The sequence below is a fragment of the Leptonychotes weddellii genome, chromosome 4, assembly GCF_054177405.1.
Source record: "Leptonychotes weddellii isolate Sample4059 chromosome 4, ASM5417740v2, whole genome shotgun sequence".
Lineage (NCBI taxonomy): Eukaryota > Metazoa > Chordata > Mammalia > Carnivora > Phocidae > Leptonychotes > Leptonychotes weddellii.
The window spans coordinates 95,614,213-95,641,430 of record NC_138372.1 but is presented as its reverse complement, the minus strand read 5'-3'; the positions used below and the strand labels follow the sequence as shown (position 1 = coordinate 95,641,430).

General features: G+C 38.2%; 1 protein-coding gene across 1 annotated transcript in view; it reads right to left on the bottom strand.

Moving 5' to 3' along the window:
* SNX27 (sorting nexin 27) overlaps positions 1-27,218 on the bottom strand; it is a 65,848-nt gene that overhangs the window by 16,935 nt on the left and 21,695 nt on the right. The window contains exons 2-5 of the mRNA XM_006728377.3: positions 25,506-25,737; positions 8,736-8,928; positions 7,247-7,311; positions 5,422-5,526 (exon numbers count right to left, since the gene is read on the bottom strand). Coding sequence (XP_006728440.1) covers positions 5,422-5,526; positions 7,247-7,311; positions 8,736-8,928; positions 25,506-25,737 — 595 coding nt within the window. The remainder of the gene's footprint in view (positions 1-5,421; positions 5,527-7,246; positions 7,312-8,735; positions 8,929-25,505; positions 25,738-27,218) is intronic.

Sequence of the window (27,218 nt, the reverse complement as noted above, 5' to 3'; positions counted from 1 at the left end):
GAAGTGTTCCATGATTCATTGTTTGTGCATAACACCCAGTGCTCCATGCAGAATGTGCCCTCCTCAATACCCACCACCAGGCTAACCCATCCTCCCACCCCCCTCCCCTCTAGAACCCTGTTTGTTTTTCAGAGTCCATCGTCTCTCATGGTTCGTCTACCCCTCCGATTTCCCCCGCTTCATTCTTCCCCTCCCGCTAACCTTCTTCTTCTTTTTTTTTTTCTTAACATATATTGCATTATTTGTTTCAGAGGTACAGATCTGAGATTCAACAGTCTTGCACAATTCACAGCGCTTACCAGAGCACATACCCTCCCCAGTGTCTATCACCCAGCGAAGAAGGTCTTTTTTAACACCACTTATAAGTCATGTGCTTGATAAGAACAGATCTTAAGAAGAAAATAAATTCTTAAATATCCACTCTCGCACATTTAACCTATACATTTAATACAGGCCGTTAACAACAAAATCTGTATCTTTGGTTCTTGAGCTTAAAAGAGTTTGTCAATTTTGTTCATGCTTCAAAATTATTCTTATTTATTTTTTGGACGATCCACGCCTCAGCCTGGGGACCTCCATTTCCTAAGAATTATCACCATGAATATCTATATGAAAACAGTAAAATGTTGGGACAACAGAGGAATATTAAACAAGTATTAGGGGACGCCTGGGTGGCTCAGTCAGTTAGGCGTCTGCCTTCAGCTCAGGTCATGATCCCAGGGTCATGGGATTGAGTCCCACATCAGGCTCCTTGCTCAGCAGGGAGCCTGCTTCTCCCTCTACCTGCCACTCCCCCTGCCTGGGCTCTCTCTCCTCTGACAAATAAATAAAATCTTTAAAAAACAAAACAAAACAAAAACAAGTATTAGTCCTTACTTTCTAGGAGCTCATATGACAACAAACAATTGAAAGACTCCACGTGCAAATAAATGAAAACTGGAATTACAAACAGAAGACAACAAAACTCAAAAAACACAAAATAGTACCACAATTCTTTTTCAAGATCAATCCCAATATAAATAAGGTATTAACTGAACAAGATAAAATTGTTAAATACTAGTGTTTCAGTAAACCAAATATAATTATATCCTTCTTCCCAGATCTATTCACATATCAAACAAACCTAAGTTCATCCCTGATGTGAGATAGAAACTGGAGATTATAAATGTTCTAAGTCACCATTCTACACTGTACTGAACAGAAACTGAAATGCTTTCAAGGTTTGGAAAATGGCTGGGGCGCCTGGGTGGCTCAGTCATTAAGCGTCTGCCTTCGGCTCAGGTCATGATTCCAGGGTCCTGGGATCGAGCCCCCGCATGAGGCTCCCTGCTCAGCGGGAGGCCTGCTTCTCTCTCTCCCACTCCCCCTGCTTGTGTTCCCTCTCTCACTGTCTCCCTCTCTGTCAAATAAATAAATAAAATCTTTAATTAAAAAAAAAAGGTTTGGAAAATGCCTTATAGCTACAAGTCTCAGGATGAGGAGAAAAGTGTCAAAAAAATAAATAAGTAATTGGCCTTGCTAGAGAAATACTGGGGGGGAAAAATACAAAACAAAACATCAGCAACTTGTAAAATTAACATTTTCCTTGCAATCACTGCACCATTTTGTAATTTCAGCAGTACCTCAAATTCTGCACATATCCTCTGCCATGGTATATAGTACATGAGTAAATGTATAGGGAACAGATTTGTTTCTTTGCTACAAAGGAAAAATAAATATTAATATCCAGAAACCTGTCTCCCTGAAAGTCTTGATCAAATCAGGATTAAAGATAAACAAAAAGGCCTAGGGTGCCTGGGTGGCTCAGTCGTTAAGCGTCGGCCTTCAGCTCAGGTCATGACCCCAGGGTCCTAGGATCGGCAGGAAGCCTGTTTCTCCCTCTCCCACTCCCCCTGCTTGTGTTCCCTCTCTCGCTGTGTCTCTCTCTGTCAGATAAATAAATAAAATCTTAAAAAAAAAAACAACCAAAATGAACTATTGGAACCTCATCAAGATAGAAAGTTTTTGCATAGCAAAGGAAACAGTTGACAAACCCAGAAGACAACCTAAAGAATGGGAGAAGACATTTACAAATATCAGATAAAGGAACAGTATCCAAAATATAAAGAACTTATCAAACTCAAGCCCAAAAAACAAATAATCCAGTCAAGAAATGGGCAGAAGACATGAACAGACATTTCTCCAAAGAAGACATAGACATAGACAAAGAAGGCCAACAGACACATGAAAAAAATGCTCAACATCGCAAGGCATCAGGGAAATACAAATGAAAACCACAATGAGATACCACCTCACACCAGTCAGAATGGCTAAAATTAATGATGTTGGCAAGGATGTGGAGAAAGGGAAACCCTCTGACACTGCTGGTGGGAATGCAAGCTGGTGCAGCCACTCTGGAAAACAGTATGGAGGTTCCTCAAAAAGTTAAAAATAGAACACTATTAGGTATTTACCCAAAAGATACAAATGTAGTGATCTGAAGGGGCACATGCACCCCAATGTTTATAGCAGCAATGTCCACAATAGCCAAACTATGGAAAGAGACCAAATGTCCATCAACAGATAAATGGATAAAAAAGATGTGGTATATATATACAATGGAATATTACTCAGCCATCAAACAGAATGAAATCTTACCATTTGCAACGATGTGGATGGAATTATTATGCTAAGCAAAATAAGTCAGTCAGAGAAAGATAATTATCATATGATTTCACTTACATGTGGATTTTAAGAAATAAAACAGGATGGGGAAGGGAGGGAAAAATAAAATAAGATGAAATCAGAGAGGGAGACAAACCATAAGAGACTCTTAACTAAGGAAACAAACTGAGGGTTGCCGGAAGGGGGTGGGCGGGCTGATGTGGTAACTGGGTGATGGGAAATAAGGAGGGCATGTGACATAATGAGCACTGGGTGTTATATACACTGAACACTACCTCTGAAACTAATAATACACTACATATTAATTGAATTTAAATTAAATTAAACTTTAAAAATATATATATATATATATAATTTCTCACTGAAAGAAACCAGGACTCCTGAGGAAAGTGGCTGATTCTAGATCTAGGATGAGAAATATACAAAGATGAGGCCAGAACATTTTGTTGTACCAAAAAGCAAGAGTGCTATTACAAACAAATAAGTTGCATCAAAAGAATACAGAAGCAGACATGAAGGAGCTTCCACTGGTCAAAAATGGAACAATCTGAGCATCAAAGATAATATATGATTAAATCACATTAAATACCTAAAAACCCATGATACTAAAATAAAATAAAATAAAACAAAGTAATTATCTCACTGGACATCACTGGGATCAACTAGGACACCAATTCTTTTTTTTTTAAGATTTTTTATTTATTTATTTGAGAGAGAGAGAATGAGAGAGCACATGAGAGGGGGGAGGGTCAGAGGGAGAAGCAGGCTCCCCGCCGAGCAGGGAGCCCGATGCGGGACTCGATCCCGGAACTCCAGGATCATGACCTGAGCCGAAGGCAGTCGCTTAACCAACTGAGCCACCCAGGCGCCCAGGACACCAATTCTTTACTCTGACAATTGGCAATTGAAAAAATTCAGTATTTGGGGGGCGCCTGGGTGGCTCAGTCATTAAGCGTCTGCCTTTGGCTCAGGTCATGATCCCAGAGTCCTGGGATCAAGCCTTGCATCGGGCTCCCTGCTCAGCGGGAAGCCTGCTTCTCCCTCTCCCACTCCCCCTGCTTGTGTTCCCTCTCTCACTGTGTCTCTCTCTGTCAAATAAATAAAATCTTTAAAAAAAAAAAAAAAATTTCAGTATTTATCCTCCCTTTCCTACAAACTATATTTTAGGGTAACTACATAGACCTAGTTAATAAGGCAAAGTTCTTGGGCGCCTGGGTGGCTCAGTTGGTTAAGCGACTGCTTTTGGCTTAGGTCATGATCCTGGAGTCCCGGAATCAAGTCCCACATCAGGCTCCCTGCTTGGCAGGGAGTCTGCTTCTCCCTCTGACCCTCCTCCCTCTTATGCTCTCTGTCTCTCATTCTCTCTCTCACAAATAAATAAAATCTTAAAAAAAAAAAAAATTAAAAAAAAAAATAAGGCAAAGTTCTTTACAGAAGAATTCTACCTAACAAATACAAAGAAATGACAGAATTAGAAAACTAGTACTTTGCAACCCTTTTAATGAAATCACTGGTTAAGGCAGCAATCATAGATAATACACTCATCTGATTACAGACCAATGGGAAATTTTACAATAGAGAGCCCAGGTTATCACCACCTAAACCCACTGATTAATCTTAGTATCACTAAAAGTGGGATAATCAGATATTGTGTAACTCTGTTGAAAAGCAATAGGATGTGTATATATACATATATATATCACCAATTATGAAGTATTCTTATTAAAAAAAGCTGAACCTGAACCTAATCAAGCCTCTAGAACAAACTTCAATTCACGCAAAATGTAAGCAGAAGATGGACATATTAAATGACACAGATAAAAGAAACAAACAGATAAATTCAGAATGTGGGACACTGCACAACACAGACCCAATTTCTACAACAAACCAATAACATGGGAATAAAAAGTTGGGGAAGGGAAGGGAGACTGCTTTATATTAAAACAAACATAAAAACCAAACCTCGTTTAGATCCAGATTTTACCAAACCAACTATAAAAAATCATTTTCAGACAGTTGGGAAAATTTGACTATGGATTTGTTATTAGTTAATGCCAAGGAAATATTGTTAATTTTTTAGGTCTGATAATGGCTTTGTATTTATATAAGAAGAATGTCCTTATTTTTTTTAGAGATTTATACTGAAAATATACACAGGTCCAATAAGATGGAATTTGCTTTAAAATATTTAAACAAAGGGGCGCCTGGGTGGTTCAGTCGGTAAAGCGACTGGGATCAAGTCCTGGGATCAAGCCCTGCATGAGGCTCCCTGCTCAGTGGGGAGTCTGCTTCTTGCCCTTTCTCTCCGTCTGCCCCTCTCCCCCTGCCCGTGTTCTCTCTTTCTCTGTCCCAAATAAATAAAATCTTAAAAAAAAAATTTAAACAAAGGAAAAGGAAAAAAGGATACATAATACAAATGTGGCAAAATCTTGATGATTATTAAATATGAGTGATGGAAAAATGGAGGTTCACTGTACTGTTCTGTTTTCATGTATGTTAAGTTTTTTACAATTAAAAAGGAGGGGGGCTAATCATACCTACTATGACCCAGGATATATACCGTACCTTTCTTTCAAGAAGGGCAAAGTACTTTCACATTAATAATAACATCAACAAGAGTAGCTAACATTTAATAACTCATTATATGCCAGATAAGTCCAAGCACTTTATATGTATTAACTCATTTAATCCATCTTTCCATCTTTCCTTAGCTTTATACCATCCAAAGTTGAGTCTACTTGTTCAAGTTTAATTTACCTGATATACTTGGTCTGTAGTACTGTTCTTTTTAACCCTGACTGTAACTGTTGTTCCATCTGGTAGTGCTACTCTCAGCTCTACGTCGGAGACACCATTGTAGTTCTGGGGGAAAAGACACAGAGACAGAATTTATCACCCAGCATATCCTTACTCTCCTTGTAACATGCTAGCTAAACAACAACCTAACCTAAACATGTGACAGAAAGCAAGTTCCAATGAAAAGGGGTAACAAGAAACCTTAAAGTCAATACATTTTACAAGTCAGAAAGCTGAATTCAGGCTGCAGCAGAAGTTAACCTTTAAGATGAACAGGGAGGAAAGAAACATGTTAAAGCCAATGTGTTCACATTTCAAAACAGAACACTTGTGTGAAGCAGTCTAGGTCAAACACAGATGAGATTTTTGGCTTACTTCCAAACATTCAGAACTCACAAATGAGAAAAGAAAACAACTGAAAGCAATAGTTTTGACAAACATTCTCTGGGTTTAAATGGTCAGGCACACTAGATTGGCTCTAGTAGTATCCTAAGTTCCTTTCTAAAGCCTGAAGTAATCATGATACCTTTGACAGGAAAAATGGGTGAAATGCAGGAATCTGAGTTAGTATAATATTCAATTTTCTTCTAGAGAAGAGTAAACAATTCTTATCCCTTAATTCAAAAGGTCCTTCTTTCTTATTGCTTTTGATGATTAATACAGTCCTCTAACAGATTTTTTTAAGTAGGCCCCATGCCCGGTGTGGAGCCCAGCTCAGGGCTTGAACTCATGACCCTGAGATCAAGACTTGAGCTGAGATCAAGAGTTGGATGCTTAACCAACTGCCCATGTGCCCCTCCTCTAACAGATTTTTGACTCTCTAAGTTTTATTAGAGAGAAACAACTATTTAAGAGCAAGTCGATTTTCATTTACCACTTAAAAAATATTCATCATCTAAAACCATCCTAAGCATTACTTCATTATAAGCCCTTGTCTGCAAGAAACTTAAAATCTAGTTGGGAAAATAAGACATATACATATAAAATAGTTAGTAGATAACACACTATTTAATATAGCAGCATTATGTATTCATTCTTCTACTCCATTAATATTTATTAGGTACCTACAATATGCTGGACATTATGGTAAGGCACTGAGAATATAAAGATGACCAAGTTCTTGTTCTTGAGTTCTAATGTATAATAGCATGGTGACCAGAGTTAACAATACTGTATTGTATATTTGAATTTTGCTAGGATAGATCTTAAGTGTTCTCACCACACACACACACACACACACACACAAAAGGAAAGAAAGAAAGAAAGAAAGAAGAAAGAAAATGGTAACTATGAGGTAATGGATATGTTCGCTAGCTGTGGTGATATTTCACAATGTATACATATATCAAAACATCAAGCAGTACCTTTCAAATACAGATGATTCTTATTTGTCAATTCTACCTCAATAAGACTGGGAAAAAAAAAAAGACTTAGCTCTTACCTACAGGTAGTTCACAGTCTAGTGAACTAAAAATATAAAGTGATAATTTGATTATATGTATAAAAAAATTAGAGAATGAGAGAGCAACAAGGTGATGATCGGGTGGTCCTGACTGCAAAAGTTCTTGGTGGACTGAAAAACCAATGACCTGAGTATCAGGAAAAGCGTCAAAGAGAAGGTGAAACTAGCACTAGGTCTTGAAAGGTAAGCAGGGTACAGAAGAAAGGGAAATTGAAAAAATAGCCATTTGGGGAATTTATGGCAATTCAATCTATAATCGATATCTTTATTTTCCCCCACAAGGAGCCAAGGAGTAAACAGTCACTGAAGGGAGTATTCACCTACCTCATCTGATTCTGATAGGAATTCCTGCATGATGTCACTCTCACCAATAACTCGTATTGAGCACACTGTAGAAAACAAAAATAGAATCTGGCATGAGGCCCTAAAATCAAGACTTTAAAGTCAAGAACATATCAAGGTTTAAGTGTAAATCATCAGTAGCAGGCAATGCAGAGGTGGGATGCCATTCCTGACACATGACATCTCAAGGCACAATAAACATTCATATAAATATGAACTAGAGGGGCGCCTGGTGGCTCAGTTGTTAAGCGTCTGCCAGGGTCCTGGGATCGAGCCCTGCGTCAGGCCAGTCAGAGAAGCATAAGTAGTTAAAACCACTTTGGAAAAAATGGGTAGGTAATTAAGTAGTAAGCTCAGGGCATCTTCTCACCTCACTAACTTTAGCTTCAAAACAACTAAAAAAAAAAGGAAAAGAAAAAAAGGAAGGAAGGAAGGAAAGCAGGTAAGTAGCTAATTGTCTAAATATAACAAAGTTAATTTCCTGACACTCTCATGAGGATGTTAAGTTATACTGACGCTTTTACTTCATTTTATTAAAAAAAATTTATACCCTTTTTCATTTCCCAAGGGCTGTGTTTAGAGGCCATTCCATGTTAGGAAAAAAAGCTAAAAACTGATGAGGAAATCTCACTAACTTCTACAGGGGAAATAGATTTTTCTTCAGGGATAAGGCTTTCTACTAAAGTTTAAAAAAAATTCAACTAGGTCAATTAGTTCTTATACAAGGACACAAGGACACAGAATTAATAAATATCACATAAGATCATTATTCTATTAAATTAGTATTTTAAAAAAGGCCTGTTGCACAGCTGGCAAATTATATAACTCCATAATGTAGTGAAGCAAGATCTCTTCTCTGAGCCACAAAATGAACTATCTTAATCCAGAGATTTGGGTCATTTCTCCTTGCCTTTCCAGATAAGCAAAAGTTTTAGCATCCACATCCCACTTCTGATATACTATCTGGAAGTCCTAAGATAACAAGTAGGTTTCAATACTTCAACCTATAACCTGCTTAGATCAACAGGACCTTAGAATACCTACAACTTGGCACCTGTAAGAGGAAAAAGGAGTTTTCAAGTAGGATATGCCAGTGAACTGAGAATCATTTTAACAAAAATGTTTTAAGTACTGCCCACTTAGTTCCCAAGTCAACTCAGCACGTTGATGAGTCTGTGTTTGCTGGCAAATAATATAACCCTATAAATAAGGGTCCCTAATGCATCAAAAACTAATTATGTATTTTTCTATTGTTGTTAAGTGCTCAGCAAGTCAATGAAATAGACAAATAATCCTTGTACTGGACATTTCAGTCTCAGCTTCAAAGCTCAGATCATTCAACACCAATGGTCAGAGAAATACGATTTACTTTCACTAGTTTCAGGAAACTTAGCTATGGAGTTTAAGAGTTGCAACACATACCTAGACTCCATGTCTACTTAAGATAGTAGAGTTTAATAGGCCAGTTTACCTTTTTCTAGATATTCTTCCAACCCCCGACGTCGGGCATCTAATTGCTGTTCTGATAAAGAGAATGGCCACTTCCCTGGAAGTCGGGGAAATGTAAAGTTGGCAAACTCTCTCTTCAGGTTCTGGTGTAGGATGGCAAACTCCCGGTACCGCTTAGAACACAGCTGCCTCCCTGCCATATAAACATTGTATACCTGGTGAGGGGAAAGAACAAAAAAAAAAAAAAAAAAAAAAAAAAAGCCTACTTACTACAAATTAAATCACAGAATCATCTAAAGTCAAGCTCAGACAGGTGCTGTGAGGTATACTCTGCTATGTACTTAACAGAGAATGTGTTCATGGTCACTGTAAAATAAGGCTTACTTTTAATAAACATGCCAGAAATGATATGTACAACAGTGCTACTCAAGTGGCCCATGATCTTATTTTTGCTATTAAAATTACCTCCAACACATTGTTTTAAATATCTTCAAAGGCTTTTAAGAGTGGATTTTATTTTCAGAAAGTTAAGTCATTCAAAGCCAATGTGGTAAATCTAGTGAATGAACAACCAAGAAAATTTGGAGATGTATAAAGTGAGGGTTGACTAGAAAGCAATGTGCCTGATATTTGTGTGTGGCCCAAACTGCAAAGGAAGTTCTAAAAATGATGTAATAGCATTTTGTTAGCAAAATGTTTTTGTTGCAAAAACTCCTTTTTCCTGAAGTCAGATATCTTTAGTTTTGTTCTTCCTTCCATCATTAAAACAGGGTTAACAAAAAGTTGAAGAATAAATGTATCCTAAGGACCACTTTGTAATTACAGAGAGTTAATAATCCTCATGAAGAAATGGTTAGAGATTTTTGTCTATTGTTCACAGATACATGCCAAGCTTCTAGAACAGGGTGTGGAACATAGCAGGCACTCAGTAAATATTTGTTAAATAAATAAATGAATATATGTGAAATTCCTGAATATGTACCCTCATAAAGGAAAGTAATAAAACATGCAATCCAAAAACATCTAATAATGCAAGTTACTTTGTATTCTCAGAACATAACAATGAGGCAGAGATGGAAAAACTGGCCCCAAATCACATTTACTGGTTTTGCAAAAATCATTCCAAATTTTAAATGTGCACAAAACAGATCATATACTCATGGAATCAAGAGTTAATCACTGAGAATGTATTGGCCAAAGCCTTTCCTTCAAAGCTCAAAAAGTATCTTTCCCATGCTTCTGTGATTTAGGAAGTATGAATTAAATACAAAAATAATTTATTAATTCAAGACTCCTCTTCCATTCTCCGCCTATGATTCCTCCCCCAATTAAAAGCAAAGCCTCTAATCACTATGAAACAGTCTCCAAGGATGTGTATGATCCTGATCAATGAGCTTTCTTCCTGTGATTATCACTCAAAGTTGTAATGAATCACATATATTATCAAGTATTCCCACCACTGCCTCTTGAAGTACAAATGCCTAAAACAGAGAACAGCATTCCCCTTAGACAAGACCACAGTTCTCTTGAGTGCAGGCAGTCTTAAGAAAGTCCTACTCAGTCAATCTTGTCTTGTATCCTTCCTTTTCAAACTAAACTATCCAAACTTCTCAATAACATCACCATTCCTTTGCTTAAAAAAAAGCAAGTCCGTAACACTATGGGTGATATATGTCAGCCTGTGTTCCTCATACTAGGAAGGAAGGGAGGGAGGTAAAACTAGTTAGTGACACTGCTGGTTCAAAGATATTCCCCAATATCTTTTTCCAAGGAAGAGCAGAGTAGGTCTTTGATAATGCACATGAAGACTATAACTGCATTTCTTCACTTGAGTGATCTCAAGCCCAGTAAAACATTTCCTAGGGTAAAAAGAACGCTATAGCCTGAGAGCCTTTGTGATAATTTCAACAAGAAAACTGAAAAGTTGATTCAACTTTCAGTTTCTTTATAAAGTGAGAAGAGTAACATCAAATAGCCTCTCACCTACCTCCCCACCACTCCCAATTTAAATGTGGCATCAAGGCAACAGAAATATAAATAATCTGGATGCCTGACAGTTCTGTAATACTTCAATGCAAGTAGGAATGGCTTCCCCAAGAGCCAAACCATTTTTAAATTAACTGTGCTTAGCAAATGAGAAACATACAAAAAGATCGCCAACAGATTGTTTTATTCTTCATTGGTCCTTAAAATTAACCAATATCTATTAGTATTCTTATTTCCCTGGTTTGGACACACTGATTTGCCAAAAAAAATGACTGATTCACTTAGTGCATGCTGAGGCCTTCTGCCTAAAACTCAAGAATGTCTATGGTCCATGAGAAATGCCCATAGTCTCAGGATGCCTGGATGGCTCAGTTGGTTAAGCGTCTGCCTTGGGCTCAGGTCATGATCCCAGGGGCCTGGGATCGAGCCCGCATTGGGCTCCCTGCTCTGTGGGAAGCCTGCTTCTCCCTCTCCCCTCCCCCTGCTTGTGTTCCCTCTCTCGCTGTGTCTCTCTCTGTCAAATAAATAAAATCTTTAAAAATAAAAATAAAAAAAAAGAAATGCCCATAGTCTCATTACAAATGAGAATGTCTATCAAAAAATATATTCTCTGGTCTTAAAGAGGAACATAATCAAATAGGAACTAAAGATATACACAGGCGGGCAGTGCTTCTGCATTCTACCTTAATTTAAACCCTAAGACTGGCTGGCTCATAAACGGAATTAGATGAAGTTAGTCTAGCTTGCAATAGTACACTGAATTTAATGATCACTGGTCACTTTCTTCTCCAACTGACCATATCCTGTAAGACTTCAAGTTGGAATGTTCAGACTGCAAAGCCAGTTGTCTGAGATAACAAGTTCTTTCTCTCTTTTTCTCTTTCTTCGTTCTTTTTCTTCCTTCCTTCCTTCCGTTTCATACTAGCTTATTTAGGGGTTCCATTTTCACTCCTCAATAGATTTTATGTATTTCTCATATGCTTCTTCACTCATTAATTCATCCAGTTCTGAAGGATTACTGAGTATTATCTTGATCAGCCAACCATCTTCATAAAAGGATTTGTACACAAGTCCTGGATTTTCTGCAAGAGTTTCATTAATTTCAGTTCCTTCTCCTAATAGAGGAGAACAGAGTTCACTAGCAGCTTCCACACTTTCCAAAGCACCAAATTCATCTTGATTGTTCAATTTTGTCCCACCTTCAGGCACACTACGTTAAACAACATCTCCCAAAGCTTCCTGTGCAAAACTGCTGAATCCCAGTGTTCCAATACCATTTTCTGTTGTTACCCATTCAAGAGGAGAGCCCATGCAGAGTCAGACGGCACGTGCCCTCAGGCCCCAGGACTGGAGCAGGCATGGCTCAGTGGACTTAGAGGCGGCATGTGGCTCTGCACCACTCCTAGCACCATTGAGGGTAACAAGTTTCAGTCCTCTTGAGTTCCTCTCTGCTTAGTAAGAACCCAATAAGAAAAAACATGGGTGAGGAAAGTGTAAAACTTACCTGTCAGTGATCTAATTTTGTTTCTCTGGATTCTGCAGGTCAAAGTTTCAAAATTCAGCTTCAAAATAATTTCTAATATGTAAATGCTGAAAATCCATGCTGTGCCATTTCTCTCTCTAGCCTCATGACTTAATCCTATGTAATGAATGCCAGAAGATGGTAACTGATAAATTCTTTTCTTTCTCTTTTTCTTTTATAGGCTCCATGCCCAATGTGGGGCTCGAACTCACAACCTTAGGTCTCATGCTCTACTAACTGAGCCAGCCAGGCATCCTGTAACAGATAAAATCTTACAATGAGCACAGCCTACTGCAGGGAAAGCAATTCTATTAACACCTGGGCTCTGTATTCAGTAGCAAAACTGAAATCCCAGATATCAGAGATCTCCATTTTGTTGGTTCCTTAAATCCCCACCTATAGGTTTCTTAAGGCTTTGAAATGGTAACATCTCATCCTATGTAGCATCTGAATATTAAAAAGTTCTCATTTTCTCAAATCTCTAGTAAGTGACAGGAATTGTGCTACTGAACACACAGAAGAGAATCTCCTTACATAATGCAAAAGTGATAAACAGAATGATGACATTTTGGCAATATCACCCAAGTTCAGCTTCCAAAAGTCAAATAGATGCCATCCTGGTTTCTGTTATTGATCTGGATGAATCTTCAATGTACATTATGACAAACAAATTGTTTCCAACATCACCCTCCTATTTAATCTTATTTTTAGCTGAAAATCCATCTCTAAAAAACTACATTATTTGCCATTCACAAGCTGCTTATAAAGTAAAAGGAGATACAGCACTCTTAGTTGATTTCTGGGTAAAATGCATGAGATCCTTAACTCAGGGATTTTTCCCAAATGCTGAAGTTTTTAGGCTCCTTCTTGGAAATAAAAAAGCATAAAGGCCACAATATGCTCTTAAATAACTTAGGTTTCTTGTGTGTGCGTGCATGCATGCATATGTGTATTTTCCCTAAGATGGATCATAAATGGTCTCTGTTACTTTTCTTTCTTTATTTGAGCCTCAGGTGTCCAGAACTGGATTAATCATAATCCTTGGTTCACAACACAGGCTCATTATGGCAAGCTCTTTGTTTGGATATTTAATTAGTTATTGTTAACCTTGTAAAAAGTAAACTATAAACTAAGACCCTGACAATAATTTCTAACCATCGTCTCTGCCACCTTCATCCCTTCTCCCTGCTCCTCTGATGCCCAAAATTAACATATTCAATCATGTTCATCATTCCCTTGCTTTTCTTTTTATAGTATTTTCCTGTATTTATAAGTAATCCTTAAATTTTTATTTTTTATTTTAATTTTTAAAGGGTATTTTAGTTTTAATGGAATATTACAAAAAGAAAGTTTGCCATTTGCAAAGATGTGGATGGAACGAGAGGGTATTATGCTAAGCGAAATAAGTCAGAGAAGGACAAATACCATATGAATTCACTCATATGCTGAATTTAAGAAACAAAACAGATGAACATAGGGGAAGGGAAGGAAAAATAAAATAAGATGAAAATTGAGAGGGAGGCAAACTATAAGAGACGCTGAGCTCTAGGAAACAAACTGATGGTTGCTGGATGGGAGGTGGGTAGATGGATGGTGTCATGGGCATTAAGGATGTAAAGAGCACGGGGTGTTATATGCAACTGATGAATCACTAAATTCTACCTCTGAAACTAATAAAAAAAAGGGGGGGAAGTATTTTAGTTTTATAAAAAGGTTATCATTCAGAGTGAGACCTTTCATGCCTTTTTTTTTCCCTTAGTCTCATCCACAATGTTACATACCTTTGTGGTTTATTCTGTTGTATATAACAATTTGTTGTTTTGCTTTTTAATTATCTGTTGTCCCGTTGATGGGCAGTTGGGGTTGTTACTGGGTTTTTGCTATCATGAACAAACACTGCTATGAAATTGTATACATGCCCCCTGTTATACATATATAAGAGATTCTCTTGGGTATACTAAGAGTAGAACTGCAAGATTATAAAGTATGTGAATAATCAACCTAATGAGATAATGCCAAACGGTAAGCTCAAGTGGTTGCATCAATTTATACTCCTTTCAGTAAAACATAAAAAGATCCTCTTACTTCTTGCCAGTGGGGAATGGGTGTGAAAAGACTTCTCACTGTGGTCCTAATTTACATTTCTCTAATGTTTCATCTAATGATGTTGATCATCTCTTCACATATTTATTGGCCAGTGAGTGTCCTCTTCTGTAAAATACACATTCATATATTTTGTCCAGTGTTATACTGAGTTTTTGTGCTTTTCTCATTTATTTGTAGAGTTCATTATAAGTTCTTGACATAATCTTTTTCATGTGTGTATACTGTATCTTCTCCTATGTGTCATTTGTCTTCTCACTTTATTATGTAACTTGATTTTTAAAAATCTCAGTTTTATGGAGTCCAATTTATCAATATTTTTATAACCAATGCTTTCTGTGTTAAACTCTTTGCTATACCCAGGATCAAAAACCTATTCACCTATACTTTCCACTAAGAGCTTTTAATTTTTTTATTTTGTCATTTAAGTCCTTAATCTACTCGGAATCAAATTTTCTAAATAGTATGAAGCAGGGTTCCACTGGTATTCCTTTTAAAATCAAGAATATTGAAAATCAAGTTTTAATTGAATGGCCTATAAATAAAAATATTCTGTTTTTATAGGATAATCTGAGAACTTCTGAATGGTCTGGAATTAACCTCCCACAGTAAACACCTAGAAAACTGGGCAAAACATAGGAAACGACTATTTTTGGACACTGGACAACAGGCAGCTAAGAACTGTGATACCTAAGAAAAGGGAAACAAACAAGATGAGCCCTACCATAACCTAGATTTTCTGTCTAGAGGTAACGCTTGAACTGCAGGTCAGACAAGGGCATCCAAACAGTATGGCAATTTCACTGAGTTGTGGAGACAGAGACTAGAGTTCAGGGAGGCCAAAGCAGCTAGAATTTGTAGGACAGAGTACACAAGAGCGCGAAAGAGAGACAGAGCTCTAGAAATCTGCATAGGATCCCCTTGAATTCTAGCTGAATAGCAATTTGAGGAAAGAACTATTACCAGGGTATGCAGCCATTCTGGAAAACAGTATGGAGGTTCCTCAAAAAGTTTAAAATAGAGCTACCCTACGACCCAGCAATTGTACTACTGGGTATTTACCCCAAAGATAAAAATGTAGTGATCCGAAGGGGCACATGCACCCCAATGTTTATAGCAGCAATGTCCACAATGGCGAAATTGTGGAAAGAGCCTAGATGTCCATCAACAGATGAATGGATAAAGAAGCTGTGGTATATATATAGAATGGAATATTATGCAGTCATCAAAAAATGAAATCTTGCCATTTGCAAAGATGTGGATGGAACTAGAGGATATTACGCTAAGCGAAATAAGTCAATCAGAGAAAGACAATTATATGATCTCACTGATACGCGGAATTTGAGAAACAAGACAGAGGATCATAGGGGAAGGGAGGGAAAAATGAAACAAGATGAAACCAGAGAGGGAGACAAACCAAAAGAGACTCTTAATCTCAGGAAACAAACTGAGGGTTGCTGGAGTGGAGGGGGGTGGGAGGGATGGGGTGGCTGGGTGATGGACATTGGGGAGGGTATGTGCTGTGTGCTATGGTGAGTGCTGTGAATTATGTAAGACTGATGAATCACAGACCTGTATCCCTGAAACAAATAATATATTATATGTTAATTAAAATAAAACAAAATTTTATTAATTTAATTAATTATTTAATTTAATTTTATTAATTTAATTTAATTAATTATTTAATTTAATTTGATTTAAAAAAAAAGAACTATTACCAGGGTGAGCTGTAAAAATAACAATTTTACCGGAGTTCAAAGAGCATCTGGAATCATTTGACTTCCCTCCAGCCAGAATAGAGAGACCTCCCTTGAATCTCCATGGCATTCTAAAGAACTCAAAAGGGCCATGCTTTAGGAGTAGAGCTAAATTAGCTCTAGAGTAAAAGCTACTCTATGCTCCCTAAAAGAGCTTAAAAACAAACCTGAAAAAAGGATCAAAGTAATCTATAAGTAACTTAACTGCATGCCAGCAAAAAAAAAAAGAAAAAATCCATCATTCTTTAAAGGAATATAACAAAATCTAATGCACACTAACATTAAATTAACAGGGTGCAATACCCCATCAAAAAATACTAGACATATAAGGAAGCAAGAAAATTTGATCCATAACCAGGAGAAAACTCAGTCTGTAGAAACAGACTCAGAAACAAAAGTAGTAGCAGACAAATACATTAAGCAGCTATCCTTGGCTGCTTCTGTTCAGGATTTAGGAAGCTGCAAGAACAGTAATCCCACTCTAGATATAAGAGATTTCCCATGCACTTGCAAGTCTTCCCCATGGGCCTCTTGTGCTCACAAGAAAGACTAGGGACAGAGCAGGACACTAGAAATGGGCTATTGGGACACCCCAGGCATGAGAGAGGTGCTTGGCAATTGTTGGGGGACAGACACAATGCCTCACCTACCGCCCCTAGACCCTTCTCTTCTTTTTTTTTTTTTTTTTAAAGATTTTATTTATTTATTTTACAGAGAGAGACACAGCGAGAGAGGGAACATAGCGGGGGGGTGGGTGGGAGAGGGAGAAGCAGGCTTCCCGCGGAGCAGGGAGCCCGATGCAGGGCTTGATCCCAAGACCTTGGGATCATGACCTGAGCTGAAGGCAGTCGCTTAACGACTGAGCCACCCAGGCACCCCTAGACCCTTCTCTTCTATTTTTTTTTTTAAAGATTCTATTTATTTATTTATTTGAGAGAGAGAGAGAGAAACAGCATGAGAGGGGAGAGGGTCAGAGGGAGAAGCAGGCTCCCCGCTGAGCCGGGAGCCCAATGTGGGACTCGATCCCAGGACTCCGGGACCATGACCCGAGCCGAAGGCAGTCGCTTAACCAACTGAGCCACCCAGGCACCCGACCCTTCTCTTCTATTAAGCAAAAGCCTTAAGCCCTTGGGGGTATGGGGAGCAAATCCTCCCAGAGGGCACTGGCAAAGATCCACTGCTTCTGGGGAAAAACAAAGCAAAAACCCTCTAACTCCTTATTCCTGGTGAGAGGCAGGAAACCATCCTAGACCCAAGCTCCTATACTGATACTAAGTAGAGGTCTGCTACAGCTAAGGGAGGAACAAGAAACTCTTCCAAGACTAACCACAGATACAAAGCAGAGTTTAGCTGTGATAAGGAAGAAGGGCAGAAAAACTGAAAAAGTCTCACTCCCAAGACATAGGCACAGGGTCTGTGTAGACCCTGTCTAAGACGGAAGCTGGACCAGATAACAGAGAACCCCCACTACAAATCTAGCCTAAATAAAAAGCAAGAGTAGTCCACCACTGGGGGATAGGCAAAGGTGGAGAGAACTTGTCTGTGGTACAGGCAACGCAGGGGCGGCTAAACGTTGAGAGAGAGGGGAGAGCAGAACACAGAAAAACAGAGCCTCTGACCCCAGCCCCCACTTTAAGCACAAAGCAGCCTACTATTAGAGGGATTTGAAGCCTATGGAACAATAAAGATACCAAAAGCCAAAACAACACCCAAATTGAGCCTGATTGACTCAATCCCCTGAAGAGGAAGACATTTGCAAATTTTCAGGTTCAAATACTATTTACTTCAGTCTCTACTTTTCTACACATGATGCTTGGCACTCAATCATATATTACAGGACAAAAAAGTAAGACAAAGAAAAACCACTTATGTCAAGAGATAAGGCAATCTCAGAGATAGCTAAATGTCAAAGGGACATTAAATAACTATGATTCATACATTAAAAGATCTAATGGAAAAGGTAGACAACATGTGTAAATAGATGGAGAATTTCAGGGGAAATGATAGAAATAAAAAACATGATATCAGAGATGAAGAATTTCTCTGACAAGCTCAACAGTTGACTGGACACAGCTGAGGAAATAATCAGTGAACTTGAAAAGAGGGTAACAAAAATAATCTAAAGCAAAAAAGAAAGAGAAAAAAAAACAGAACAGAGCATCCAAAAGCTGTAGGACAATATCAAACAGTCTAACATACATGTAATTGGAATCTCAGAAGGACAAGAGAAAAAGAACATAGCTGAAGAAATATTTGATAACATACTGGCTAAGAATTTTTGAAAAATAGTAAGATATCAAACCACAGATCTATAAAATTTAGAAAACCCCAAGCAGGATAAATACCAAGAAAGACCTAGCTTTGAAGTTTAAAAACTTTGAAGGTAACTATAAGGGGTTAAAACATTACATAGAGAGGAACACAAACTAAAATAAGCAGGCCTCTCACTTCTCATCAGACACTATGCAGGCCAGTAGACTACAGTCACATTTTTAAAGTACTGAAAGAAAAAAAACCATCAACTCAGAATCTTATACCAGGTAAAAATACCTTCAAACATAAACACTTTTTCAGACCAACAAAAGTTAAGAGAATTCATTGCCAGCAGATCTGTACTATAAGAACATTAAAGGAAGTTCTTCAGGCAGAAGGAATAGATACCAGATGGAAACTGAATTTACACAAAGGAACGAAGGACACCAGAAATGGTAAATATGTGATTAAATATTTCCTTATTTTTAACTTCTTGAATTGTTTAAAGCAAAGATAACAACAAAGTAACATGGAATTTATAACACATAGAAGTAAAATGTATGACAGCAACAGCACAAAGGATGAGAGAAGGAAATGATATATACTGTTGTAAAAATCTTTTATTATATGAGAAGTAATATTATATTATTTAAAGGTAATACTTACAAAGATGTATACTATAAACCTGGAACAACCACTAAGAAAATAAAACAACAGATTGTATCTAATAATACAATAGTGGAGATAAAATAGGATCATTAAAAAAATACCCCAGGGGCTCCTGGGTGATTGAGTCAGTTGAGCATCTGACTCTTGATTTTGGCTCAGATCATCATCTCAGGGTCATGAAACTGAGCCCCACATCAGGCTCTGCGATGCTTGGGATTCTCTCTTCCTCTGCCCCTCCCCACTCATGCTCTCTCTCTCTCTAAGAAAAAGAAAGAAAAAAAATTCCATTGGGGCGACTGGCTGGCTCAGTTGGTAGAGCATGTGACCTTGATCTCAGGGTTGTAGATTCAAGCCCCACGGTGAGATTACTTAAAAAAAAAAAAAAAAATCTGGGGCACCTGGGTGGCTCAGTCAGTTAAGCGTCTGCCTTCAGCTTAGGTCATGATCCCAGGGTCCTGGGTCCAAGTCCTGCATCGTGCTCCCTGCTTAGCAGGGAGCCTGCTTCTCCTTCTGCCTGCCGCTCCCCCTGCTTGTGTGCTCGCTGCCTCTCTCTGACAAATAAATAAATAAAATCTTTAAAAAATAAAATAAAATAAAATCTAAAAAAATACTCCATTAATCAAAAAGAAGTCAGGAAAGGAGGAAAAAGGAATAAAGAAAAGATGAGATATAGTTAACAAACAATAATATGGTAGATATAAAACTAACTATATCAATAATTAAATGAAATGTAAGTAGACTCCAAATAAAAGACTGAAGTTGCCAAATTGGATAAAAAAGCAAGACACAAGTATATGCTGTTTATAAGACACTCACCTTAAGTACAGTTATATAGATAAGTTAAAAGTAAACAGATGGAAAAGATACTCAATGAAAACAATAAACAAAAGAAAGGTGAGGGGTGTCTAAGTGGTTCAGTCAGTTAAGCGTCGGACTCTTAATTTCGGCTAAGGTCATGATCTTGGGGTCCTGGGATCAAGCCCTGTGTTGGGCTCCGCACTCAGTGGGGAGTCTGCTGGGGGGGGCGGATTCTCCCTCTCTGCCCATACCCGCCACCCCAATTGCACTATTTCTCTCTCAGATGAATAATAAATCTTTTTTTTAAAAAAGGTGAAGTGGCTATTAGTGGCTATAAGATAGTATCAGAGAAAGACTTCAGAACAAAGAGTATTACAGAAGATAAAGAGATATTTCATAACATTAAAGGGGCCAATTCATCAAGAAGGCAACAGCTTCATTATACATTAAAAAAAATTTGATAGAACTGAAGATTCCCCCAAAGACCAACCTTCCAGTGATAACAACTACAAACTCTAGACAAAATGCAAAAACCAATTACCTGAGGATTCTGAATACTACAACTTAAATGCAGGCAGATTGCAGAGGGGAGTCAAAACATGGAGCACCCCACAGGGTTGGGGGGAGTTCCTGCTTTTAGGGGGCTCTGCCCTGATAGTGGGCATCAGTCACAAAGTAGCCTGACTTAGGCAACTAAAATTCCAATAGAAACTCTGACATTCTGCTGTCTGGAGGAAAGAGAGAAAAGATTCTAGGCAAGCATGGCTGCCACCAGAATGAGTGGAGAATTCCAGAAAAGAGAAACAGAGAAAAGGATGCCTTAATTCTGTGAATGAACACCACATACTTCTCACACTGATCCTTCCCTGAATGATATACAAGCAGAACAGACTCAAACTAGCACAGAAAAGTCTGAAAGAATTGAACCGACACTTGAGTACTGCCCACAGGTGGCAGCCAGGTAAAACAAAACATCAACATTCCTCAGGGGAATATCACAGAACTCTGGGCCTACACAATGCAACATTCACAATATCCAAGATACAATCCAAAATGACTCACTGTACAAAGAACCAGGAGGCTATTCCCTTTTCCCTTTTCAAGGGAAAAGGCACTAAATAGAGGACAACCTCAAAATAACATATTGAAATGTTCAGACATAACCAATGGAACAGAATACAGAAATAGAACCACATATATATGTTCAGTGGATTTTTAACAATAAAGCCAAGGTATTTCAATGGTGAAAGGATATTCTTTTTCAACACAGGTTGCTGAAACAGCTGGATATCTATATGGAAAAAAAAAAAATCTTGACCCTTACATCATACAGTATTGATACACGAATCAACTCTGAATGGATCCCAGACCTAAACATAACTGAAAATTACAACGCAGCCACTTTTTGGAGAACAGTTTTAACTTCAAAAGGTTAAAACATAAGAGTTACCATATGACCCAGTAATTCCACTTTTATGTAATATCTAAGAGAAATGAAACATATATCCACATAATAAACTGTACACACATAACTCAAAACAGCATTATTCATAACAGCCAAAAGTAGAAATAACCCAAACGTCCGTCAACTGAAGAAGAGAGAAATTAAATGTGGTGTATCCAGACAACGGAATGTTACTTGGCTGATACATGCTACATGGATAAACCCTAGAACACATATGATTTCATTTATATGGAATGTCCAGAATAGGCAAATCTATAGAGACAGAAAGATCTGTAGGGAGCAGATGGGAGGTTTGGAGGATGGTGGCTAAAGGGTATAGCCTTTCCAAGGTGATGAAAATGTTCTAAAACTGACTGTGGTAATGGTTGCACTACTCTGTGAACAAACTAAGAACCTCAGTGCTCGCTTCGGCAGCACATATACAAACTAAGAACCACAGATTTATATACACTTAAGATGTACAATTGCTGGTACGTGAATCACATTTCAATAAAGTTATTATAAAAACAGAGAGTTAAAACTATAAAACTTTTGGGGCACCTGGGTGGCTCAGTCATTAAGCATCTGCCTTCAGCTCGGGTCATGATCTCAGGGTCCTGGGATTGAGCCCCGCATCGGGCTCCCTGCTAGGCGGGAAGCCTGCTTCTCCCTCTCCCGCTCCCCCTGCTTGTGTTCCCTCTCTCGCTGTGTCTCTCCCTGTCAAATAAATAAATAAAATCTTTAAAAAAAAAAAAACTATAAAACTTTTACAAGAAAACAAAAGATCTGTGTCCTTGGGTTAAGCAGATGTCTTAGAATATGAATTATCCATAAATGAAAACAGATAAACTGGACTTCATCAAAATTCAAGACTTCTGTTCTTTGAAAGACATTGTTAAAAATAAAATAAAAAGGATGTCCTTCAACATATGAATGGATAAAGAAGATGTAGTTCATATATGCAATGGAATATTACTCAGCCATCAGAAAGGATGAATACCCACCATTTGCATTGACATGATGGAACCGGAGGAGATTATCCTAAGTGAAGTAAGTCAAGCAGAGAAAGACAATTATCATATGGTTTCACTCATATGTGGAACATAAGGAATAGCGCGAGGTCCACAGGGGAAGAGAGGGAAAACTGAATGGGAAGAAATCAGAGAGGGAGACAAACCATGAGAGACTCTGGACTCCGGGAACCAAACTGAGGGTTACAGAAGGGAGGGAGTGGGGAGATGGGGTAACTGGGTGATGAGTATTAAGGAGGGCACATGTGGTAATAAGCACTGGGTATTATATGTAACTAATGAATCGTTCAACACTATCATCAAAAACTAATGATGTACTAAATGCTGGCTAACTGAACAGAATAAAAAAATAAATAAAAGATTTTTTAAAAAGGCAAGCCACAGCCTGGGAAAAATACTTTACAAAACACCTCTCTGATAAAGGACTCCAAATACATAAAGAACGCTTAACAACAAAATAAAAAGATAAATAATTTAAGCTTTAAAATGGGAGGGGCGCCTGGGTGGCTCAGGTCATGATCCCAGGGTCCTGGGATAGAGCCCTGTGATCAGCTCCATGCTCAGCAAGGAGTCTGCTTCTCCCTCTTCCTCTGCCCCTGCCCCCAATCGTTCTTTCATGCTCTCTCTCTCTCTCTCAAAAAAATAAAATCTTTTTTAAAAAAAAGTTGAACTCTTCACAAATGAAAATATAAGAATGGCCACTAAGTACATGAAAATAAACTCTGGGGCGCCTGGGTGGTTCAGTGGTTTAAGCGTCTGCCTTCAGCTCAGGTCATGATCCCAGGATCCCGGGATCAAGCCCCACACTGGGCTCCCTGCTCAGCAGGGGAGTCTGCTTCTCCCTCTCCCTCCCCTCGCTCATGCTCTCTCTCTTGCTCCTCTCTCTCAAATAAATAAATAAAATCTTAAAAAAAAAAAAAGGTTAGGGGCGCCTGGGTGGCCCAGACAGTTAAGCATCTGACTTCGACTCAGGTCGTGATCCTGGGGTCCTGGGATTGAGCCCTGCATGGGGCCCCTGCCTGGTGGGGAGTCTGCTTGTTCTTCTCCCTGTCTCTCTCTCTGCCCCTCCCCCACCACTTGTGCTCACTCTTTCTCAAACAGATAAATAAAACCTTAAAAAAAAAAAGGTTAAACTTTCATTTACTATATCACCTTGCAATTCCACTTCCAGCTACTCAAGAGAAATGAAAACATACATCTACGTAAAGCCCACACATTAATGTTATTTCATGGTTTAGTCATAATAGCCCCAAACTGGAAACAACCCAAACATGCATCAACAAGCCACTGGATAAACAAATTGCAGTAAATTTACCCAATTAAAAATTAAATGCAATTAAAAGGAACAAATTACTAATATACGCAACATGTATCAATCTTAAAAAGACTATACTAAATGAACAAAGCCAGACACCAAAAACTATTTATTATATGATTCTGTTGATTTGACATTCTAGAAAAGGCAAAATATACTAACAGGAAGCTGATCAGTGGTCGACAGGGGTGGTGTTATGAGGAGAGGACTGACTGCAAAGGGTCATGAGGGAACTTTCTGGGGTGGTGAAAATGTTCTGTATCTTGATTGGATGATGGTGATTATAAAACTATGTACATTTATCCAAACTCATGAAACCGGACACTTGACGTGGGTGAATGTTAATGTAGGTAAATTATGCTCAATAATGTTAATTTTCTTAAAAGGGATAATTAGTAGTTTCATTCCTTTTCTATTTATTTTTTTTTATTCTTATGTTAATCCCCATACATTACATCATTAGTTTTAGATGAAGTGTTCCATGATTCATTGTTTGTGCATAACACCCAGTGCTCCATGCAGAATGTGCCCTCCTCAATACCCACCACCAGGCTAACCCATCCTCCCACCCCCCTCCCCTCCAGAATCCTCAGTTTGTTTTTCAGAGTCCATCCTCTCTCATGGTTCGTCTACCCCTCCGATTTCCCCCGCTTCATTCTTCCCCTCAGTTTCATTCCTTTTCTAAAGTCTACAGAGGCTCCCAAGGTCTCAGGTAATTCCCAAAAGGTCTCAACATTCAATCTGCTCTACTTTTAGGAGCTGACCTTGATTTCTACTTTTTACATGCCTTGTGATTCAAAGTATAGCACCTCCGAAACACAAAACTCTAAACTTTGTGTATATGACTTTGAGAATCCATAGACCAAGCTGACATAAACTGTGCTATGTGCTATCATCACCAGCTAAATTAAAGATGCAGTCAAACATTATTTGATCCTTCTGAACTTTTCTGGCTTCTCTGCTTGCTTTTCTCATCTCTCCACTAAAAAGAATTTACCATAAATGTCCTGTGGCTCATTCCTATACAGGGAACAAATCCCAATTTCAGAGACTGCAACCTTGAAACACCTGTAGTTCACCTTGAAACACATGTAGTCTGTTTGCCAGTATCTAACAGAACTCACTGCACTTTCTACAAAGAATAATGAATTTCTCATTATATCAACACTCCCCAAATAATCAAAGGCAAATAAAGCATACCTCAATCAAGAGAAAAAATAAGTAGATTGGCTACCAGCAGCTATTAGGTTTTGAGGAACAAGCAAAGGTACTCAAAAAAGGGGCTGGCACATATTATCCAGAACTCAGGGTGGGCTTTCCTGCACATCTACAACAGCAACAGGTTGGAAATGTATAGAATAGTTACTGTAGTCAGAGTATAATTAGGACCTTGCAGAAAACCCAAGTTAATCATTCACATAGATATCTCCAAAGAAAACGAAAAAGAACAAGATGTGGAGAGAAGTGTAGGGCACTTGTAGGTTCTGATGTGGACAAAATCTGTATTACCGAAATGTTTTGGAAGATACCACCTTTTGAAATTAATCTTGCTCTATAGCTCTACAGAGTCAATAGTGAGAGACTGCTATTAACAAAGAGATATGGCAACCAATAAAACAACAAACAAATAAACAAAACCAACTTACACATGTTTACAACAGACCAGAATGCAAACTTAAAACTGTCTGGAAAGAAAATGGAATTATACTTAAGCAGAAATCCTCTTTATTACTGTACTTCACCCCCTGCAAAAAATCATGGTCACTGTCTTTTATATATGTGTGAACCCATCTTCCTGGTAGACAAACTGATCTAGGTTGCGGTGATTACTTCTAGTGCTCTTGTATCATGTATGACGAGACTGGGGGGAAATAAAAGCTAAATGTTTTGAGGATTGAGTTGGCTGACACTCACCACAAACTTCTCACCATTCTGCTCCACATGTTTGTATGTGGGGACCGATATAGGCACTGCTTGCTTTTCTGTGTAATCATAAAATGATTGTCCCAACGAGTCGTCACTGGGATCTAGGTTATCTGCCTCATGTGGAGGTACAGATAACACTGTCAAGATCAATTCCTTCTCGCCTGCTCGGATCAGGTCCACCACCTGCTTGTGTGTCGCCCCCTCAACATTCACGCCGTTCCTAAGGGGAAAAAGGGAAAAAGAAATCCCATAAACCAGAAGGGTCCAAACACCTTATATCTCCACCCTCCTGCCCCCACTCCAGTGTTACGCAGTATGAACCATAAAATCAAGATTAATTTGGTTCCAGAAAAGCTGTTTACATTTTTATAGATCATAATGTGTAAAAGTGTTTATGAACTTATGGCAGGGAGGAAAAATGGAAACAGGTGAGAGGACCTGCCCTTCCTCTATGCTAGAATCCCACATATAGCTTCAGGAAAGCACATGGTGAAGCTGCAGAGGAAACAAAGCTTTCAAAGCTAATTTCCTCATCCTAACCAAGGATGTATACAATACAATCAAAGTGCCTTTTAATAATGCTGCCATTTGAACTCTACTTAGTTCTTTTTAAACCTCCTAAAATTTCTGTTAGAAGAAATTTTTTACAAAATGCATTCCTTTAATTTGTAAAGATTCAAAAGTATGACTTAAGATAATTTTTATATTTATATCTGATTTCACCCCGTATCTCCAAATCAGTCAATTTAATTTTCCTTTATACCAAGTTTCATCACCTTGGGAGTTAAGTGGTATATATCCTCATACAAATAATTTATCACTTAGTTTTTAAAAAGGCAATTTTGAAATTTTATTATCTGAACCAACTTCCCTTGTCCTCCCAATTACATTAATCTCTCTTAGCATTCTATCTACTCTTCTTTCTGCTCTGTGCTATCTCACTTAAAGCCCTGGGTCATCAGTTCAAACTAAAAAAACCTACATCTAAAGTTATATAGTAAATCAACCTACTCATTCTCCTCCCTGTTACAATGGATACAAAGGCTGCAACTAGGAAAAGTAAAAGGTTTGGAAGAACAATAATTTTGTCAAGAAAGATGCTGAGTCTCACAAAACTCACTCAGCAAACTGAACTACCTTCCTACAATGCTGACCCTGCGCCTGCTGTCTCAGCAAAAACCACTAGGCAGCTAGCTGACCTGGAGGTTCCCTCCATAGCTATCCCCCCCAAGAGTTAGGAAACATACACCTGGCCTTTAGTCAATGTGATAAAAGCTTATCTACTACCCTTTAGAGTTAAGCTCTTTTTCAGTTCCAAACCATTAGGATTTTTCCTTCCTGAAAATGATGCTAAGCTTAGTAACAAGCCTTCCACAAACTTTTCAGACACTGGAACTGTCTCTGTCAAACTCTGGTATCTGAAACATCCATTTATATAAACAGAACAGGCAGGAGATCACCCTGCTAAGCCTCCTTCCTTTTGGGTTTAACAATCTAATCAGTAAATTCAGCACTCTAGACATTTGACAACCTAAAGTCTAACTTATACACACAAAAAAAATTCAGTAATTTTACAATTGGCCAGCTATAGAAAAAAATAAAAGCACCCCTTCCACCGATAGAAATTTGGGCTTTTAAAATTTGGATCAGATCAAACTAGTAATCAGAAAAAAATAATCAACTCTGATCACAGAGCCAGAC